This window comes from Ceratotherium simum, chromosome 27, assembly GCF_057802395.1.
Source record: "Ceratotherium simum simum isolate JZ-2026a chromosome 27, ASM5780239v1, whole genome shotgun sequence".
Lineage (NCBI taxonomy): Eukaryota > Metazoa > Chordata > Mammalia > Perissodactyla > Rhinocerotidae > Ceratotherium > Ceratotherium simum.
This window is the reverse complement of record NC_141926.1, coordinates 35047906-35071126: the sequence shown is the minus strand read 5'-3', so window position 1 is coordinate 35071126 and position 23221 is coordinate 35047906. Positions and strand designations below refer to the sequence as shown.

The following is a 23221-nucleotide window of genomic DNA, read 5'->3' as shown; positions in this document are numbered from 1 at the left end:
GCTGGGCACCAGAAATTTTAGCTTTATTATAACTCTCATCTATTACCTTTTATGTCATTCTTTCCTGAAAAACATCAGTATGAGTGGAAGTGTGTAACATAAAACCTGCCAGACATTGAAAGCTTGCAGGCTCCAGACCTGGTGCTGAGTGGCTCACTTACCTCTTTTGAATCTCGTAAGTGGCCTCGCTGGAATTAAAATCCAAGTCTCCCTGACTAGGAAATCTGTGTTGTATGACTGTCATTACTGAGACATAAAGAAGTTTCAAATCTCTATACTGGGCGTGCACCGCCACACCGCTTCTCTGGCCATGCTGAGGCCGTGTCCCACATACAGCAACTAGCAGGATGTGCAGCTATGACATACAACTATCTACTGGGGCTTTAGGGGGATAAAAGGGAACAAAAAAAAAAAAAAGGAGGATTTGCAATAGATGTTAGCTCAGAGCCGGTCTTCCTCAGCAAAAAGAGGAGGATTAGCACGGATGTTAGTTCAGGGCTGATCTTCCTCACAAAAAAAAAAAATCTCTATGCTGTTATTCTTCTGGGTGTGGCCTTTCGCCCACCTCCTTCAGAACGTTACAGGGGGGCTGGTGACGATGTAGCTGCCTGCCTGGGACTCACCCCAAAGGTGATGAACCAGCGTGAACATTGGTAACAAGCTTTCTTGGAATCTCTATGCTTCCTCGGAGCATACCATAGATGGAAAAGCACAGCTCCACACTATCTTATTCCCACACCAAAGGGGTGATAACATAGAAAGTTCTTTTTTTTTTTCTGGTAGCATTTGACCACCCTCCTTGAAACTCTTCTTAGCCTTCTGGATTTTCTTCTGATGTCCCTCCTTCTCTGCTGACCGTTGCTCCTCGGTCTTCTCTAATCTAAGAAGACCTCCTCAGGTCTTCTTTCCTGGAGGTGCCGCCTGTGGCCCTTTTTCCTCCTGTAGCTGCAGCTACCCTTGCTCACTGAGGCCTTACAGAGTACTCTTGGTCTTCACCCCCAATTCTCTCCTGAGTCTCAGTACTTTATTTTCATCAAGGTTGCTGTAAATCCATGGATGCAGGTATATTCTTCAGGTCTTAAATTTAGCATGCCAAAAAATATATTCACTATCTTCTCCCCACACGTTCTGTCAGTTCTGTCACCGTTTTCCCCGAGTGCACTTACTGCTGGCACTGCTCGGTCTCCTGAGCTCGAAACTTGGGAATTGCATTCACACTTCCCTTCTCCTCAGAACCTCCGTTCCGCAGGCAGTCATCGAGTCCTGTTGTCTCCACCTCAGAACTGCCATTCGAGTCGATCCTTCTTTTCCGCCTGCCTGCTGCATCTCATCATCTCTTCCCTTAGCCTCGGGATTCCGTACAGCTTTCCTACCGTTCAGCTATCCCCAATACCCAGCGTCTCGTCCACACTGTACCAGAGATGTGTTAATAACACATTTGAACTGCTCATTCCCTACTTAAAAATAGCCTTTGGGGGCCAGCCCAGTGGCGCAGCAGTTAAGTTCACGCATCCTCTTCAGTGACCTGGGATTTGCAGGTTCAGATCCCAGGTGCAGACCGACGCACCGCTCATCAAGCCACGCTGTGGCAGCGTCCCACGTGTAAAGTAGAGGAAGATGGGCACAGCCGTTAGCTCAGGGCCAGTCTTCCTCAGCAAAAAGAGGAGGATTGGCAACGGATGTGAGCTCAGGGCTCATCTTCCTCACCAAAAACAAATAGCTTTTGGTTCCCTACAGTCTGCAATATAAGCTCCACATTTTATGAGTCCTATCCTAATCTAACCTCATCCTGGCTGTGCCACCCGTTCTTCTCACCACCAGCCCTATTTTATGACTAACCCAAACTCCTTAGTACAACTCACCTTCTCACTCCAATGCGTCTGCACATGTCATCCTGTTAGCTGGAGTTTCTGTCCACGTGTGAGAGGCTAGTCATTCTTCACACTGTATTTCCATGGTATTGACCTCAGAGCAATGTGGTGGAGTAGTCATTAAGAGTCAGGGTGCTGAAACCAGACTGTCTGGGTTCATAGGCCCCACTACTTAATAACTCTCTGTGCCTCAGTTTCCTAACCTATAAATTTGGGACAATAATAGTACCTACTTCAGGGTTGTTGAAGGTGGATAGAGTTAATTCATGTGCAGTGCATGTGCCTGGCACATAATAAGTAGACATTAAGCATTTGCTCCTGCCTCTACTGTGATAATGATAATGACAATGATGTAACAGTCTCCCCTAGAAAAGGCTAAAGGAATTGCTTATTACTGGAGGCAATACAGAGATCTATGGCCATATCAAAATGAAAGTATTTTTGCCTGTAGAAAGCCTGGATCCAGTTTGTAGGCTACTACACTCTAGCTACCTCATAGCGTTTCTAGTCTCTCTTAAGTTCTCCACTAGATGAAATCCCACTAGTGCTTGGACACAGAATTTTCCTCAGGCTGGCGGTACCTTCATTATCAGTCCAGAATGTCTTCACTACAATTCTGGAGCTACATCCTTTTGCCAGTTGAATGGATGTTGGAGCAAGCTGTGCCGTGGGTACACCATAGGCTGATGTGAATCAGGCTCCAGACCCAGGCAGGAATCCTAAGTGCAGAGGGAAGCCCTTGTGTCACTTTAAAGCATCCTAAAGTAGATATGGGCCCAAGGAGTCAGAAACCCTGTTCCCTCCTGTGTCACGTAGTGGGTAACATTATTAAAAAATGTTATTTAGACTGAAATATTAGAATTTAGCAAAATGTTTGTAGATACTTTAAATTTTATGAAACTACTATAGACATATTTGTTTGGATGTTATTTTTATTTTGATGACTATAGTCCTGAAAAGTTAAATGTAGATTGCAGTGTTTCTTAGCAGAGTTTACATTTAAAGCAACTCTACAATCAATCATTTTGAATTACATCCTAGCTTATTAGTTTTTATTTATTGGAATATTAATATACTAGTTTCTTTAAAATAGGACACACCTGTATTGGCTATGGTACTTTCTAACTCAAAGAAGAAATTTGTGGCTTAGAAAATTGCAGCATTAAAGTGGTAAATGAAAGTAAATTTTGGAAAGTAGCGTTTATTTTTAATTTTTTATTTGTTTATTTGTGAGGGAGATCAGCCCTAAGCTAACATCCATGCTAATCCTCCTCTCTTTGCTGAGGAAGACTGGCCCTGGGATAACATCTATGCCCATCTTCCTCTACTTTATATGGGACACTGCCACAGCATGGCCTGACAAGCGGTGCCTCAGTGCGTGCCCAGGATCTGAACCCAGGCCGCCAGCAGCAGAGTGCGCGCACTTAACCGCTACGCCATGGGGCTGGCCCCTAGCATTTAAGTTTTAGAAGAAAAAAAGAAGTTGTAAAGTAGAAATCCAACTTGAAGAAAACAATATGAGCTGATCTATTGGGTGACTAATATCTAAATTTGATTTTCAGAGTGAAGAATATGTGTGTGTTATTATTTTATTTCATTTTTCAAGTGTATTGGGTTTCTGGTTCTCATCATTATAATGGGAAATAATATATAAATGAATTCCCAACCAAGTGTCCTAGCTATACACACACACAGGCGAGCGCACACACATGCAGACACACTTCAAATTAAAGATGCATGTCTAATGGTAACACAGATCTGAGAAAGTGACAGGGAAAATGAATAATAAGAGCGATGACTTGGGTTTCTGTAGCGCCTGAAGTTTAGAATGTATTTGCCTAATGTGATGAGGTAGAAGGAACCTCATTAAAACCTTTGGATTTTAATCAGAAGAACTGAACTTTAATGGTTGCTTTCCACTTATTCTCTGTGTGAGGCTGGGCAAATCTCTTAACTGCCCAGAGCTTTGGAGTTCTCATCTGTGAAATGGACAAGAGAGAGAGTCCCTTTGAGGAGCAAAAAATAATGGACATACAAAGCCTTTGGAAACTGTAAAGCATTGTACAGATTTCAGAGATTACAGAAATAGAGATTTCAGAAATTACTCAGAGACTTCAGAGATTATTTGGGAGGTGAAATAAGTGTGACAGAGATAACTGTTCTCAGTTTGTGCATGAGGAAAATGAGGCGTGCAACAAGGAACATGTGGCCGGGCTAACGCCAGACCTGAGTCCAAATGTGGTCAGTACTCTTTGTGCCTGACTGGGCTGCTTCTGACCCGGCTTTGTACGTAATTTACAGGGCACAGCTGTACTAAATTATAACCTAAATTGATTTGAAGGACTTTAGAACATATAGTTATTGAGTTATCTTAGTGAGAATTGCTAATATCACTAGATGAGGTTTATATTTGTTTTTAATGCAGGTAATGAATTTGGCCATCCTGAATGGTTAGACTTCCCAAGAAAAGGAAATAATGAGAGTTACCATTATGCCAGAAGGCAGTTTCATTTAACTGATGATCACCTTCTTCGCTATAAGTTCCTAAATAACTTTGACAGGGATATGAATAAATTGGAAGAAAGATGTGGTTGGCTTTCAGCTCCCCAGGTAAGCTCTTTCCTCTAAATGTTATGTTTTAGTCACCAATGTTGTACATGCTTCGAATGGCAATCAGCTTAAATCTGTGTGCAGATCTTTTAAACATCACTTTATTATTCAGTGTGTAAGTGCCCTGTAACACACTTCAGGTTGTCAAAACATGTCACTGAAGTCTCTCCAATAGATAATGAAAATCTTAAACATAATGCCCTGCTTACTTTGCTGGTTAGCTTTTTGTTGTTGTTTAAATTTAGTAATTTTTGTTTCAGTTGGTTAAAATAAATGACAAAAGCTCTGCATGGAATCCATTTTGGAAATTGCTGTGAAAACATCTTAATTGTTTTGACTGTTTTTCTTTATATAAATAATTATGCTGTCATAAAGAAATGACTTTGACAACATGTAGATTTCTTTATTCCTTTTTTTCCCCTCCTTTACTGGTCTCTAACTTGTCATTTCAATAGATGCCATTATACCTGCATGCTGTTTTGTATTTTTCATGAGCCTGACTCTCCTCTAGAATTAAAGTCTCAGTTTTCAATAAGTTTTAGAAAATGTAATTAACAGGTGCAAATTTTATACAGGCTTCTTTTTTTCCTTTGCAAAAATTAGCATATAGTATGTGTTACTTATAACCCATTTGCTTTTTACTGGTGGTGTTTGAAATTACCGTTGATGTGTTTTTACTTTGCTGTCTATGGTTGTTTTTTTTTAACGGTTGAACAAAGGTGCTTATATATTCAGTAAGATTGGCTACATGACACGAATGCCCTAATCACGTTTATTAGTAATGCTGTTTCCAGAAGAGAGAGCAAAATGATGCTCCTTTTCAATAGGAACAGTGTTGAATACCAAAAGGCATGCTGTTTACTCTAGAGCCTTGGTTCACATTTCTACGTTACCAAGAGTGGTGCAGCTGATATGCATGGAAATAAGTCCTCTCAAAGCCGGGCCTGGAAGAGGGTGGTTTTGAATAGCAAAGGCTCTCACTGCCTACTGTAAAACATGGTATATAAAATAAAAGAGCTTGTAGATACTGTAATTTCTTTTCAGACCTTCTCTTTGATTAGGCATATATATATATATATATATGAAGACTTTAGGTTGCCTTTGAATCTGACGAAGTTGTGCAACAATGTAAAGTTTTTAAGATAACTGCAACTTCAGAAATTTCAATATAATAACAATGTTACATTATATTTTGAAACGTAATTTTTTGTACCTTACCTCATTAATCAGGGGACTAAAAGAAAAGTCTTAAAAAAGAAAATTTGCTTGTAAGTATATATACACACACGCGAACACTTTATATATAGCACAGTTACCATGTTTTTACTTAAAACCTAAGCCACAACACTGATCCTTTGTGCTTTGCTGGAAGTTGGCAAGTGCTGATGAGAGTTTTATACTCTTTAAGCAGTTTTTGAGACTGTTGTTGGCTTAGAGTTTGATATGGCAAAATTACAACATGTTCAAAAATATAATGTGCTGGCATTCTCTTTTTTGGCTTAATAACTAACAACGCTATTAATAAAGACAAAAACAACTTCTTTGTGAATAATTTACTTATAACAGCATCTAGGTGTTATTTAAATGTAATATATGTGTTAATTCTTGCAGGCCTTTGTGAGTGAGAAGCACGAAGACAATAAGATCATCGCTTTTGAGAGAGCGGGTCTCCTTTTTATTTTCAACTTCCATCCAAACAAGAGCTACACCGATTACAGAGTCGGAACGACGTTGCCAGGGAAATATCCTTTTTGTTGCCAATGAGTATGACAGTCTGCATTCAATTTTTATTCCATCATAGAGCCTAAGAAAGACTGATGCTGATCTTGGTGACAGTAGCACTCAGTTTCTTCATCTGAAAAGTGAGGAACTTGAAATAGGTGATTGATGAATCTTTGCTCAGCTAGTTATACTGAATTAACCCTCAACTTCATTCTGGCTCTAAAAAGTATGATTCTGAACATTTTTTAAATAATATTTTGATCCAGTATGCAATATAGAAGATGATTGTAGTTTCTCTTTATGAAAATACTTTGTAAGTTGCCTCTGAGAATTGTCTCCTTCCCCGTCTCCACTGAGAGAGCAGACAGTGGCTGTAAAGATAGCTTCCTTCCCTTTTCTCTTTCCTGTGTCCTAACATGCAGGACAGGGCTCCCTTTTGTAGGCCTGACTGGGTCAGGAATCAGGGCATGGGAGGTGTAAGCGAAGGAAGTAGCCGGGAGAATGTTTTTGATGTTCTCTATACTGTCACGTGCTGCATAATGACTTTTCAGTCGATGACGGACCAGGTATATGATGGTGGTCCCATGGAATTAGTGCCCTAGAGCCTAGGTGTGTAGAAGGCTATACCATGTAGGTTTGTGTAAGTGCACTCTATGCTGTTCAAACAAGGATGAAATTGCCTAATGATGCATTTCTTAGAACTTATCCTCATCATCAAGTGATGCATGACTGTATATTCGTTTACTCAGTCATTCATCCATTTCACAGATGATTACGGGGCACCTATTTATTGAACACGTGTGCGCCAGCCCTGTGCTAGGTGCTGTAAATACAGGAATTTTCCTGGCAGATATAGTCACTGCCCTCATGGAGCTTTTCAACTAGTGAAGAAGACAAACATTAGTAATTCTAAGTTTGATAAATGTTACAAAAGGGACCATACTGTATAGTTTAAAGAGATTATGACTTACCAGATCCATGGAAAAAGTGACAGATTGAGGACCTAACAACAAACCAGCGCAAATTTTTAGGCAGGCGGTAGAAATAATGTGCTTCTCCCCTGAAGCCCTAACAGTGATTAATGTCTGCCACCTGAGCAAGCACGTGATGCCAATACCAAGTGCTCTGTGTCTGGGTGTCTTAGCTACAATAAGAGAATCCCCCTGTTCAACTGGCTCAAACAATAAGGAAAATGTATTTTGCCACATAATAAAAGCCCTGAGGTAGGGTGACCCCAGCACTGTGACAATGTATCATCGAGGTCCCTGGCTCTTTCTGTCTTTCTGCTTTCAACTCTCAGGGTGCTAGCAGTGTCCAAGAGCTGGCACCTCTTATAGTTGTAAGACAACAACCCTGGTTCCAAATGTCACCTTCAGAGACAACAAAAGGCAGACATTTTATTTTTTCTTTCTCTTTTCAAGAATGAAGTCACTTTAGCAAATTTCCTGTCATATTCCATTGAGCCGAATTCAGTCACACATCCCCAGAGAAATTTCTAGAAAGGAGAATGGTATCACCATGAGTGGCTTAATTAGGAATTACCCCTGAGTCTCCAGGAAGTAGACTCCTTGGTGAAGTGGTTGCCCAGACAGAATGTTTCTCTGGCAGGAAGGAGGAAAGAGCCAGTGCTGTCTGGTAGGTAGCCTGTGGCATCTGCCACCACCCAGCGCTTCTCAGTGACGTTGAGGGCCGTGAAAGGTGGTTCCCTGCCTTCTCCCCTCCTGGCAGCTCACTGTCCCACATGACATCAGAGAGTTTAGGAGAGGAGGCTGTAGGTGTGACTGATAGCCCAAATGTGCCTCAGGTAACACAGAGAATGCTCAGATAAAGAAAATTATTGTGATGGGTTTATCTCACCAAAGAAGAGCTGTACTGTTTAGGAAATAAATGTTCTCACCATGTCCATGAAGAAATGCAAACAAATACTAGATGTGTAGCAACTTATACACAGCCCTTCTCAGCTCCAAACTGCTGAAGTAATGCCCCTAGACTTATTCCTGGTAATGTAATATCATCAAAATATAATTCTGCTTATAATCAAATCAAAATATAATCAAACCAAAATACATTTACAGAACACTTGGGATCTGCTGCAGTCTTTGCTAAGCACTGGCCTTGACCCTAAGTGGGGGAGAAGAGATGTATTAAACCAAACTAGGGTATAAGGTGCAATGCAGTAAATGGGATGGGACAGAAACGTTCCATGGGAGAACAGAGAACAAGTAAAGAAAGTAAATAAATAAATGAGAGAAAGAGAGAAAGAGATTGATTGATTGATTAAGGAAAAGAATCTTTAAGCCTGGATCTTGGGAAATGAATAAAATGAGTAGAAAAAATTGAGGAAGGCCACTCCAGCTGTTGGAAAGCATAGAATATCCTTAGATAATGGACAATACAATGGATTGATTGGAGAATGATGACCATAAAAAGAAATACTAAGAGATAAAGCTGAAAAGATAGATTGAGATCACATAATAGAAGATTTCAATGGCATATTAATTAGTTTAGGCTTTGTTCTGTAGTATTATAGTGAGTCATTGACAGTTTTTGAGCAAGAGAGCTACTTGATAAGAATATATGCTTTAGGAAAAGTTCTCATGTACCAGTGTGTAACAGAGCTTTCATGAGGAGAGAGATTGGAAGTACAGATATTAATTATGAGAAATTGCAGTACAGGTAAAAGATAATTAGGACATGAACTAAAGTAATGGTAATAGGATAGAAAGAGGTATATGAAACCTTTTCTTGTAGTAAAGAACTCAGCATTGTTTGGACATGGCGTGCAGAAGACAAAATATAAGGTTTCACTTTGAACAATGATATTATTTCTGACATTAGCAAAGCAAGGAGGAGTAACCAGCTAGGGGAAGAGAAAATATTAGTTTAATTTAGGATCATTGAGAAGTGGAAATACATAGAATTTCAATGATGATGTTTAGGAGCAAAATCTTGACTCAAGCTACATTGATCTTGTATCTGAAACCTATGTAACTTTAACAAATATTATTAAATGAAAACATATATAATAACATAGCATATTTTATTAAGTAGAACCCACCCAAAAGTTCATTTTATTTAGTGGTACAAAGTTACACTGTATAGGAAATTCTAGTTCGGTTTCAATAAATCTTGCCACAAATTGAATCTTCTGAAATTTAGCAGTTTGTTCAAATGTCTCTAGGCACCTGTTACTCAGAGATTCTCTATTTTAATAAACACGGGATGCTTTACATTAGTGACGCATTTCAGAAACTGCACTCATGAAAAGTTGTAATGATATAGACTCCTTGGAAAATTGGGCCACATCTTGATAGAACTCGTAGTTGTAGCCTCGGTAATCTGTTGGCTCTCTAGGAGAACCTTGACGAAATAGTGTTGGTTCTTTTACTACAAGGATTTGTCTTCTACAGACTTACGCCCACTCGGGCCTTGTTTACTCTTGCTGCCTTTCTCAGTCATGTCTTTCTGTCAACAAGTTGTAACTAATTCCCGTATATTATTGTTTCCTCTAAGGACATTTGCATTTTAACAAGTCTCTGAATACACAAGAAGTATGCAAGACCTAATGGACTGGATATCTAAAAGAATGATTATTTTATAATGAGGATTATTTTTTGAGGGTAGAGGAGCAGCAGAGCAATGCCAACACACCTTAAACCATGCCTTCTAATTGGCTTTATGTTCATAGCACCAGCACTAACTCCTAGTTTGGAATCATAAAATCTTCTGGAGTTTGCAATATTCTGTACTCCAGTGACCCAGTTCAGTGCAGAAATCCCATCTATAAATTCCTCCACAAATAATAGCCGATGTCTTTAGAACAGTTCCCAGTCCTTGGAACTCACTGTTTCACAACGTAAACAATTTAAGGTTTTTAATTTGTAAAAATGTTTCCTTAACTGTAAAATGCATTAATTCTGTACTCTGGGGCTAATGCCTGTTCTTACATGCCAGCTATCCAAATCAGAAAGGCATGTAACATGTTCCTCACAGTACCACCTCCCTAGTCTTCCCTCTTCCAGACCAAATACCTCTAATTTCTTTAATAGATTCTCATGATACTTTCCAGACCTCTTACCATCACATATCCCTTATCAAAATGCACCCGTTGTTGTTGACACTCCTCTTACGTTGTGTCTCTAGAACGAACAGCACAGAATTCCAGATATAGTCTGGCAAGAATGACATAGAGTGCCCCATTACCTCCCATTGTCTCGATACTCTTCTCTTCAAGTCACATTAGCTTTACTGGCAGCCATCACATTTTCTGCTCATATTGTATTTGCATCAAATAAAAACTTTAGTTTTTCTGTATGTGTACTTGTATTATGTCATATCTCCTATATTCTTTATTTATTCATTTAATTCTAACCTAAAATCCCAAATTGAACATTAAACGTGAACAAAAACAAACAGTATTGTTTTTGCCTCTAACCCATTAATGGAGAAGATAAACACATACTAGAGCAGAACAATTCTCTGTTATTAATCTGTTGTGATTGTACCATCTTCCACAAGCAGCACATAGATCTATTCTCTCAGCTTCTTGTTGTTCCAAGCTTAGCTTTAAAAGTCCTTTTTATTATCGTTACCATTTTATAAGTCTCATTTCTTTTTGCCCTTTCATCTTTTTGACTTTATTCTTGTACCTTTAAACGACATTGTAGCTCAGCATTACAGAGTTATTTCAGATATAGAAAGTAAAAAAAAACTTGGATTTCTATGCTGTATTTCCTGGCTTGTCCACAGTGTTCTATGCCATTGGTATTTCCAGCTACTGAGCCAGTGAATTGAATACAGATTTTCCCTGTGAAGAATCCACAGTGGCAAAATTGGATGTATTAATCAAGTCAAGAAATTCATCAAATTTTTAATTCCCTGGGAAGCAGGATTTGGTGCCAGAACAAATTTAAAGTTTCTAAAGAAGTCATTTGAACGTCTGTCACTATGAAATATAACCCTGCAATAGGTAACATGTCTGAATTCTTGAGCAGTTCCATGTTTTGAACCTGTATATCCTCCATATCAAATAGCAAGACATCAACTTTCAGTCAGATCTGTGGAGAAGAGGTGGTGACTGTCTTCCCCAGAAACTCTATCGAGGAAGGGGAGCTGTTTTGGAGGTAATGCCAGGCAAGGTAGAAGAAATGTTTTAAGGATGCTTTTAACTGTCACTTCAAAATAAGATGATGCATTTGGAAAGATAAGAGGGAAGTCTGATTTGTATCACTAAGGTTTTGAACATGGTCTTCATGGTGAATGCTGAAGGACGTAGTATTGTTTCTGCAAAAGGAATCTACTGCCGTATTCTAGAAAATGAGAAACAACAACAGCAACAACCCTTTGCCTATACATTGTCTTGCCTTGGTCTTTTTAGCTGCCGTTGTTCAGTGTACTAATCACTAGCCTTCTTTAATACAGTAGATAGCAATGTGGGTGATGCAGAACTGAGACCTAAGTATCCTGGGTAAGCAGGCAGGTTACACATGACGTGCTTAGGAAGATAAAATACATTTTCTTGATGTGTCACATTTGTTACATTGTTTAGCTATAGAGAAAGAAAGAAACATATGCCCTTTATGTTACCAGAATCATTATTGTATTTCTTTCATCACATTTCTTCACCTGGAGCATTATCAAATCAGCATTGAATCAAAAGGAAAACGGCTGAGCCCCCAGGGACAAACTGCTCGTTCTAACCTGTTCTGAATAAAGCAAATGATGATGCCACATTTAGTATGATGTGGGGGAGAGTGTGGGTGTTGGGGACGTCATTTGAGGGCCTCTCTTTGCTAGCCATTTTAATTAAGTTACTAGTTTAGTATTCTCGGCCCCCCTATAAGGTAGGTTCTGTTAGCCTCCTGTCACAGATCAGGAAACTGAGTCCTTTAGGTAACTACCTACCTTCCCTCTGACACACAGCTGGTGAAGGGTGAGCAGTGTACTGCAAAGCCCACATTCGTTCTTCTAGACCATGGTGCCTCTTTCTGTCTGTTCATGGGTATGCCCATGTGGTTGGTGGTGATAGCAGTAGCATTATGGATGATGACTTATTTCAGTAATGGTCAAAATGATTTTGATACAGTTCTGGAGAAATAGGTAGCATGACAAAATTAGACACAAATTCGTGGCACAGACAAGCTTCTCTCTCATCCACTAACTTCCCTCAGCACCCCACCATCACCCCCCACAAATTCTTCCCCAGAAATTCTTCCTCGTGACCCCTGTCACCATCCTCCATAAGAAAAAAAGAGATAAAATGATTATTGTGATTTCTCCATATTCTAGAGTAGAATATAAATGTCTCGTGGTTCTGTGTTCACAGTTAAACTCCTCTGATGCACTCCATCCATTTAAGTTTACTGTGTAATATTCAGAGTAAACTTTAAGCCCTCACAGTTTATTTATAAGGTGTGTGTCTTTGGTGTACACAGATGCATATCTTTCTGAGAGCATAAACAACACTAAAATCAAATGTTTTAAAGTTATTCGTCAGCATGCTGTTGAGGTGGGTGTGGAAATAATGGTATGATAGCAGCCCCCTTTCCAAATGGTGTTTCAAACTGTTACAATGTTGAAATGTTAAGAGGAGTGATCAGAAAGTATGGCTTGTGAAGAATATGAGAATCCAGGCCAAAAATATTTAAAGCTAAGCGAACAGATGAGTAAATAGTTGGATTTGACCCAAGATCTCTGAAATATTATCATTAAACTTCTGCAAGATGTACTATTTAAAATGTAAATTCAGACTCTGACATTTGCAACCTGTACACAGAGTTTCTAATAAGCAAATAAGGTCACTTGGATGATTCACTGGAGTGTGATCGCTGAAGCTGAGATGCTGCTGCGCGTTACTTAGTTTACAGAAGCCTTTGGAGCGTGGTTATGTAACACTCCGTGTTTATCAGAATCTGTGCTTTATGCAACAAATAAAAACAAAGGATTTAATTTAGGATTAGCTAAATGCCATGTTCTATCAAGATTTTATATATAAAGGTTAATTTCTAGATTAAAAAACTAGAGCATCTCAACTTTCTGGTTTATAGATGTTTTGGTAAAAAAAAATCTTAAAAAATACAAGATTTTCTCATAAAAGATCTGCAACAGTGACTTTGAATACATACAAGCATCTTTCTTTTTCTTGTGTATGTGAGTGTGTGTATTTGTGTATGTGTGTGTGGGTGTGTGTGTCTGCTTTTACTGTATGCTGCAATTTAATCATGCTGTTCTTTCTGTGAAGAGACAGACAATACTACGAACCATTTCATATTTAATCTAGGTCCTCCTTTTGTTTCTATAGCTTCAAAAATGGAGCTACACTCATTGCCTATGTTAGCCTTCTTTAGTTTCAAGATGCCAGTAATACTTTTAAACATTACCTAGCGGTCTTTTTGATCATTTTTCATTGTTAAACACTGTCCAACAATCCCTGTAATTTAATGATAATGACAGACACGTACCCCCACCTCCACCAGCAATAAAGAGCCTCTGATTTAGCCTCATGTTTCTACCAGAAATTTGAGATGAATCACAAAGTAAGAAAAATATTTTGCATGATTAAAATATTGCAACTGCTGTAACACTTTTAGATTGACTTAACATATATTCATAAGACGATAGGCAGTACTGAATAATGAGCAAGCCCTTACTACACACAAATGGTTTTAGGTTTTTTTGTGACTAGCTGAGTGCTATTCAGTGTCTCAGTGCTCTGAGATATTCAACAGCCTTTCTGTTTTTTTTGAGTCATAGCTCAGTTGTACAGTGATGATCTCCTTTGGTTCCAGAAATTCATCTGACGATAGCTCAGTTAAGATTTTTGTCCTCTATTTCTTGTTCTTCTGTGGGACAAAGAAATCAGACACATTATTGTAACCTTTAAAAACAGTACATACTGACCTAATAACTTTAGCACTAATAAGGGGGAAAAACATTAGTGCCTATGGTAATCATTTTTACCAATTCGTAAAAAGAGTTACTATTATTTGGAAGTTGACTCCAAGATACATGGTAAGACTGAGAGTCTTACCTGAAATTAGCAATTATATCTTTAGTTAGAATATGTTAGGTACTCGCAACTCGTAAATTCTTGATGGATGGATGGATGAGTGATGATAAATAGAGGGATGGGCAGACAGATGGGTGGATGGATGGATGATGGATAGACGGATGGATGGATGGATAGAGGATACAGCTACCTAATGGTGAAAGAACCCCTGAAGTGGTTTAAATTTAAGTAATTAAAACACAAAGATTAGTATAATCTGTTGCTTTTCCCTTAGAGCAGATATTTAATTAAATGGTAGAAAGGAAAAATTGATTAAATATTATCAATAAAATTCATCATAATTTTGTAGAATTTGAAATTAATGCACTAGAATCTGTTGTCAGAATACTTGCTGAACAGACTTGCATAATAAGATCTACCATCTATTACAATCTTATTATATGCCTGGCTCTCTGCAAGCACCTTACACTATCTCATTTGGTGGACCTTTTCCTTGCCTAGGGAACAGCATTGCAAATGTGGAAGAAGGGCATCTACAATGAAAACGTTGGCCTGAAAGATTTCATATCTAACCTTTCTTTTAAAATAGTCCTTTATTTAATCAGTCCAAAACAGATGGTTCTCTTCTATTACAAAAAATCGATTGTATTTGTCACCTTTATATCTGATGCTAGTGTTTCTTAAATAGAGCATTCTGTGTCTAAAATAAATTCTTAATATTGAATGTTAAATTACTTTTTCTTTCTGAATCTTTGTAGAAATTAGCCTTTTTTTTCAATGAGTATCTCCTGCCTGTCGAAAGCTGTTTAGATCTTCTATAAGTGAGATATTTTCATTTCTACCAGTTTCTGTTAAGGTGTTCTAACTCAGAATTTCACAGGGTCAAACTGAGTGGTCAATATTTCATTTATATGTGAAAATGGTGCCTGAATACCCCAGAAAATTTCTTAAAATTAAGCCATGATGTAACTACTAGCTCCACATAATTATTCAAGGGCTCCCAAGAATATATGGTTGTGGGGCTGGCCCCATGGCCTAGGGGTTAAGTTTGGCATGCTCCACTTCGGCGGCCCAGGTTCGGTTCCCAAGTGTGGACCTACACCACTCGTCAGCGGCCATGCTGTGGCAGTGACCCACGTACAAAATAGAGGAAGATTGGCACAGATATTAGCTCAGGGCGAATCTTCCTTCCTCAGCGAAAAAAAAAAAGAACATGATAGATGCTACAACCAAAACAAGAGTGTCTGTTTCTCCAGAGAAAAGTGGAAAAAGTAGAGCCATGAACAACATGCTCTTGGAAATAGTGACTTCAGTTATAACCATGTGTAAGAACCATCTCTAATTCTATTAATGTAGTCTCTCTTGGCCTAATGGTGGAAAAATGCCTAATTAATTCCTATTATATTTGTGAAATTTATTTTTTAAATTAATTATGATTCTTTTTTGGTAATTAGGTGGTATCAATTGTTGAATAAGGAAAGTATTCTTTAGACATCAAGAAAAATTATTTAATTAATGTACAACTTAATAAAGTGCAATCCTATTACCTTTTATTGGCAGACAATAAGTGTTTTATTACAAGAACATTAATTAAAACATAAAATTGTCTTCCTTGTCTGTAAAATTATAAACACTACTGTAATTTTTTTTCCCCATGAGCTCTTTATTATTTAGGGAGATAGTTTTCACTTTCCTACCTTCCCTGCCAACACTCTTCATTTTTTTCCAGCTAAAGAAAACAAGTTTCTCTGGTGGTAGCATTCTTTTCTGACTCTAAGATGTTATTTTCTTCAGTCTGGTCTCTTCCCCTAACGTTTTTGTCTCCCGAAGGCTCATGTAACTGATGCGGCCACAGTAGTAGCAGGTATTTCTGGTTCTTGTATTTGTGAATGTGGGGAAATTTGTTCTGGTCACTGGGATAGTGGTTCAGAGCACGAGCACTGTAATAAGACCATTTGAGGGTTCAATTTCCGTCTCTTCCACTTACTCGTGTTGTGAAAGTGACCTCTTTGTTTCCTAGTCTCCTCATCTTTAAAACACCAACACATAGAATTATTTTCAGTGTTAAATGAGTTAATGCCTATGACAGGCTTAGCAACAGTGTCCTGTACACAGTTTGAGCTCAGTAAGTGTTTGCTGCTGTGATCATTACTGTCATCATCATTCAAAAGGTGCACTAGAAATTTGATGATAAAAGGAAGGCAAAGAAAGGGCAAGAGGAAAGGGTACCAATCCTCTCTGCTGCCCACATTCTCTCGTCCTCCTTTTTCATTTCCTGTTCCCCAGTTCTCCACTGCAAAATGATTTCTGTCCTTTCACAGTCCTGAAATTACGCATCTTCCTCCTCCTGCTAAATCCTTCCTCCCTCCTGTCCCGTCGGCCCACCTTTCTTCCTCACCCCCTTTCTCCATACGCTGCAGCACTATTTTGATTTTCTTGTCCTCTTTACTCACTCTTTGTGGTAGCTTTTTCCCTCAGATCCAAATCCAATCATTTCTTCCCTTTCCTGGCACTCTTCCCTTGAACAACTCGCACATACTCGTAGCTTCAACTGTCAGCTCCGTGATGATGGGCCCTCATCACCCCTCCCACCTTGATCTCTGCCCTGTTCACCAAGTGCAGTTTTGTGATGTTTAATGACTGTTAGGAAATACTGGGCAGCATGAAATCATAGATTTTTGAGAGGTAGAAGAGCTCTAGCATGACCTGGTTTAGCCCATTCAAATTAAATAGAATTGGCTGGGTTAGGAGACGGTTTCCTATTTATTACCAGAAGTTAAATTTGCATAGCACTCCACAGTGTATATGTGCTTTTATTTACATTGACTCGTCTTATCCTCACAGCGTCTTAGTGATGCGGGTCAGGCAAGTATTTTTGTCCTCAACCTAAACAGGAACAGCAGAAAGATTTATAACTTTCTCAAGATCATATTCCTAGTAAGTGAATAAATGTGATTTAAATCTAGTTCTTCTAAGTTCAGCATAGTTTTTCATTTGGGCACCTGATAATTTATCGTTTTCTTGTCCTGTAGAAATGCAATTAAAATAGATAAAGTGTGGCTCACTAATTACTTATAATTTTATTTGTTTTCCCTGCTTCTCTTTGTAAAAGTTAATGGTGCCTCTTACTAAATGTCATTTTTCTGCAGTGTTATACTATCCTAGTTTCTGACACTCAAAAGCACAGATCAATTTAAATGGAATATTTTAAAAACAAACATATCCACTTTAAAAGGGTAGAATAACTTTTTAAGTAAAAAGATGACTACTCAGATCTTATATTAAAGTAGGATATAAACCTAAGCGTATTTCAACTTCAAGTGCTGATTGAGAAAGCGTCATGATAGGTGCTGAAGGATATTAGAGGATAAAAGGGTTTTTGAAGTAAACATCCCATACAACAGAGGAAAGAACGCTCTACAAAGAGGTGAAAGATGAGTTCTACTGTCATCAGCTTTCTTAATAAGCTGTTGCTCATGTTCTTCCTTGAGTGTAGAAGTTATGATTTGCACACTAGTCCCGTGTTACCGGCATAGGTTTACAGCATGGGTGTTGTAATCTATTTTAGCCACACACAATAGATACAGCCTTGGACAAACTGAGGGAGATGAGCTATCCTGTAGATTTATCTTAGAAGCATTTAATTGTACATATTTCCTTTTCTCACCTTAATAATTTTTATTATAGGAAATTTATTCCTGGTGATATTTGGTCTGCTGACTGCCTCTGACGACTTACCTAAGGGCTATATAGCATCATCTTGCTGGATTTGATGAACTCTCTCATCACCATAATAGTCTCATCACTTTGGAATTTTAATAATAATTGGATAGTCTAAATAAAACTTACATTTGTGAAATAACCTTCAAAATAAATAATTAAATCTACGTAGAATTTGCCAGAAATTTTGCTCATTTGAATTATGTAAATCATCCCCAGGAAGAAGGTGTAGGGAAAGACAGAAATCTTTTATAGAGATTGTATTTTAATAGAGACAGAAAAATATAATAATTAAATTTATAATATGTTAAAAGTTAATAATGCTATAGTGTAAAATCAGGACCAGTACAAGAGGGTGTAGGGAGGTGTTTAATGTTCAGTTAGGGTGCTCAGAGTAGGAAGAAGCTCGAGAAGCATTTTCCTTTAAAAAAAAAAAACCTTAAAATTTAAAAAAGTATATAGTCCTCAAAGAGTTGGATCTACTGTCCAATTAAGCTTTAATGTTAAATTTTTTGTGTAACAGAAAAAGTGTTTCGATCCTAATGAGAACAAAGACAATGAGGAGAATGGAATGGAAAAAAAGGTCATTAAAGAAGAGGCCAGGTTGGGTGTAAAAAGTAAGAGCAAGAATAAAGAGACCCACTTTTACATTTTTCCTCACTTAAGACAGCACTTTAAATGGTCCAGGGTCTATGGTAATAATAATAAAAACAGCAGCTAATGATTTGAGCATTTTCCCCAGTGCTAGACGCTGTGTTAAGCACTCGATGTACGTTGCCTCAGTCATTCCTCACAACAGCCCTCTGATGTAGAACCTCCATTATCCAAGGAGAAACTGGGCCTCTAGGAAGTTCAGTAACTTGCTCAGAGACACACGCTTGGTAATTGGCAGAACTGGGGTTAGAGTGTAATTGTTGGACCCCAAAGCCTATCGATGCACCCACCATATTTTACCATTTTAAGATGCTTTCTCCTGTTCTGTCTGCCTGCCTGAAATGGCTCAAATGATGCTTACTTACTGCTTAAAATTGTCATTATTTTTCAGGGACTTTGAAGTTTCCACTTATCTTTTCCATTTATATATATTGTGTTGGACTCCATTGAAGGCTATATTAGAGTAAATTTGGGCAAAGGTGTTTCTAGCCTAAGTCAAAATTCTTTTGAGTTCAATAGCACAATGTGTTTGTAAAAAATGTTGAATCTGCCTGGTTGAAACTCATTTTGATGACCAAGTATGTGGTTAAAAGGTGAATAAAAAATCTGTTATTTTTTCGTCTGCTGTTCTAAGTAATTGCTATTGCTTCATCAAATAATTGAATTTACAAGTTCTTTGGGTAATCCTTAATGGCACTCAAAGAGCAACAATTTTAGAGGGAGGTTAGGCCAGAAGTGTGAGCATAGTTTTTCATTATTATTCTTTAAGCGTGGGCATTTTTTTCCATTATTATTCTTTCTTGAGCTATTAAGAAACAATGGCATTTTTTAGTTCAAGTTATATCGTCTTCTAGAACAAAGAAAAGTTCCTAATTAGATTAGTCAAAGTATTCTGTAAAGTATTTAGAATAATTTTCCTGTTTGCATAGAGAAATATATAGTACTCAGTATTTTGTCTTATCATTCGATTTGCTATTTACTGATGTGTGTCATTAAGCATGCCAAAGAATATACTAATAATTTGCATAAAAATGCATTTCAGAAAGCATAACAATCTGTTATTTAATGCAGTAGATAATATTTGAGCCCTTTAACCTTTAAGTTTTTTTTATTGTGATTCTTCATTGTACAGTTTCTGAAAATTTACAGCCAAGGAAGTAAACTTGCAGGAATTGGAGTTAAGTTTTCAGTCTAAAATCAGAAACCTATTACTGATGAAATGAATACATCCTAGATTATACTAGAAATATATTTCTATTTTGCACTTAATTAAAGTATGTGTTGTCATTTAAACTTTTAATGAAGACAGTGTTCACAAACTTGAATGCATATGTAGCTCGTGATGAAGATATTGGTTTTTTCAAGGACACTAAAATTTTAATGTGAACTAATAAGAGTGAAAAAAAAAAACCATTGCTCCCTTAAAGAGAAGCTGCATTTAGCATTCATTGTATTTTAAAATATCCTTTGACTACATTCAATAGTAAATTCTGTATTTATTTTCACATTACTCTCTGTTTTAATTTTATTTTAGAAATATTGTAATATTTGGGGATTTTTTTTAAATTGAAGTCAAGGAGAGAAAAAAGCTAAATGGATATTTTCCATTGAAGGTAACATAGCTGTAAATGCTACATTCATAAAATAGTTTTGAAAATATGATTGAAATATCGTAACTCCTTTCCAGGGTTGAATTTTTAAATTAATACGTATTTTAGATCACATAAGTAAAGATGGAAATGCCTAAATCAGATATACACACACACACCCCCCCCTACCTCACACTAACACACGTACACATTCGTAAACTATACAGTAACACATTAGAAGTCTTTGCTACTCCTGCATTTGGAAAGAGAACAGAGAGAGCAACTAAAAGTTGTAATGTATGTCTAGGACAATAAACTAGGCCTAAGTTGCTATATTTATAAAATAAAGGGACAGATCTACTTGAGATGCTGTATGGCCATAACCTAAGATTTTGTGGATTGTAGCTGGCAAAAAATAAAATTCAATTCAGGAAACATAAAAAGGGGAGGATTTTGTTAGAACATTGTGGCCAGTCATATGCTAGTAGTTATTTTTAGACTGTTAAAAACATAAAATTTTCCCTGCTTTCCAGCACCTGTTCTTACTCTACCAGATGTTCGTTCTCAGTTTCTTAGAATTTCCTATGGAATGTTTTCTGCCTTTGATGTAGATTCTCTCCTAGGGTCCCTCAGCTCCCAGAAGTTGTGGCAATCATAATGATATGGGTGGGTTGATTAAAGAATAAGATCTGAAGATAACATACTAAATTCATATATTCTTTTTTTTAACCTTTTGACCCCCTTCACTCATTTCTCTCACTTCCGAACCCCCGCCTCTGGCAACCACCAGTCTGTTCTCCGTGTCTATGAGCTTGTTTTGCTTGTTTGTTTTTAAATATTTAAATATTTTTAAATGACATCCAAGTGGATAGAGACCTGTTTGATCTTCTTTTTAAAAAAAAATCTCCGGCGGCTGGCCCCGTGGCGTAGCGGTTAAGTGCTCGCGCTCTGCTGCTGGTGGCCCAGGGTTTGGATCCCAGGTGCGCACCGACAGGCCGCTTGTCAAGTCATGCTGTGGCGGCATCCCACATAAAGTGGAGGAAGATGGGCACAGATGTTAGCCCAGGGCCAGTCTTCCTCAGCAAAAAAAGGAGGATTGGCAGATGTTAGCTCAGGGCGGATCTTCCTCACCAAAACAAAAAAAAAAAAAGAAAAACTCCGTAAAAAATTCTATCATTCTTTCCCTACTATATATTCCCAAATTGAGCAAGGTAAATTTTTTGGTCCAATATTTTATATTCACCAATTTTGTATTCATATATTCTAAGATGTACATTTTTTTCACATTTCACGTCTTCAGTTGGGGTATGTCTTACAATGATTGGCATGGTACTGAAATTTTTTTCTCTTTATTGGAGATATATAAAAAATTCATCCTAAATCGGTGATGACTTCAATTTAAAGATACATGGTAACTTACTAACTTTTCCATCTTTATGATCATCTAGTCATTGGAGAACCCCTTTTGTTGTCACTCAATTTGAAACCTTGGGGATTGTACCTTACAATACATTTCCTTAGCTTCATCAGCGGAAGTGAAGTGAGTTTAGCGCAGAATGATATAAATGATAGTACTTCTTACATCAAAATCCTTATACTTTGAGCAGACACTTTATCAAGTGGCTGAGCAAACACAGCAGCTTTTGAAGTATTTGAAGAGCCATTGAATTTAAGAGTCTTCATGCCTTCACTGTTCTTCAATCTTATTAGTACAGGTCTTCAGACCATGGCTCTTGCTCGGTTCAAATTTAAGGATGTAGATTATAATATAATGCTTAAAACTTTTTATCTACTTCAACCTGTTGATAGATTTATCACATATACTTAGGAAGCTCTTAAATTTAAAATAAGAGGAAATCACAATATTTTAAAATGACATTCAAATGGATAGGGAACTATTTGATCTTCTTCTTAAAAAAATCTCCATAAAAGGGGCCAGCGCGGTGGCGTAGTGGTTAAGTTCATGTGCTCCAGTTCAGCCTAGGTTTCGCAGGTTCGGATCCTGGGCGTGGATCTACACACTGCTTATCAAGCCATGCTGTGGCAAGCATCCTGCATATAAAGTAGAGGAAGATGGGCACGGATGTTAGCCCAGGGCCAATCTTCCTCAGCAAAAAGAGGAAGACTGGCAACAAATGTTAATGCAGAGCTAATCTTCCTCATCAAAAAAAAAATCTCCATAAAATAATTTTATCATCCTGTCATTCTTTTCCTATGGTATTTTCCCAAATTGAGCATGTAAACTTTTTGGTCCAATAGTTTATACTCACCAGTAATATGACCAGATGAACCTAATGAACAAGAAATAGATCTAGAACAAATAGAATAAATGTCAGATATTCAGACTCCATAAGGAATGTTAAGAATTCAGTCCTTTAACACAATCTTTTAAATTTAATTAGATTAATCATTTAGATGAATATCATCTTATCTGCATTTGTTATTTTTATTCTTCTCATGTCATGTTCATTCTAGCCTCTTTATGCTTATAATCTCAACTTGAGAATTAAACAGGAAACAGCATATGAAAACACTTTGCCTGATTCTTGGCAGAAAACAGGTGTCCACTGGTAGAGTGATTAGATCTACGTTTGACTTGTGTGTGCATGCCAGCTCTGCCACTAAACTGATTGTGTGTCTTTGAACACAGCTCTTCTCCCCTTCCACTTATGTTTCCCCAAATTGAGCATCAGTTTCCTTACCATCTGACCACCATCAGTTGTACTTGCAAAATCTTATTGATTTATCTCTTTCTCTCCATTCACATCATCAGAGTTTAGCCATACTTACTGTCCTTGGAGCACTGTTAGATTCCTGGCTGGTTTCTCTGATTTAATCTTTCCTTTGTCAATCCTATTATACTCCCGACCTCCAGGTTAATTTTCTTGATTGTCATACCCTTTCTCAAAAATCTTCAACCTTCTCATACTTAGTTACCAAAATAAATCTTAGCCTAGCGCAGCCCTCGAAAGTCTTTATGCAGACAGTCATCCCTACCTTTCTTCCTGGCTCTCCCTCTCGTTGCATGTCGCTGTCGGTTTTATTTA

At 37.7% G+C, this 23221-nt stretch overlaps 1 protein-coding gene across 1 annotated transcript in view; it reads left to right on the top strand.

The window, feature by feature from the left end:
- GBE1 (1,4-alpha-glucan branching enzyme 1) overlaps positions 1 to 23221 on the top strand; it is a 266110-nt gene that overhangs the window by 229448 nt on the left and 13441 nt on the right. Inside the window, exons 13-14 of the mRNA XM_087418209.1 lie at positions 4297 to 4481; positions 6093 to 6223. Coding sequence (XP_087274335.1) covers positions 4297 to 4481; positions 6093 to 6223 — 316 coding nt within the window. The remainder of the gene's footprint in view (positions 1 to 4296; positions 4482 to 6092; positions 6224 to 23221) is intronic.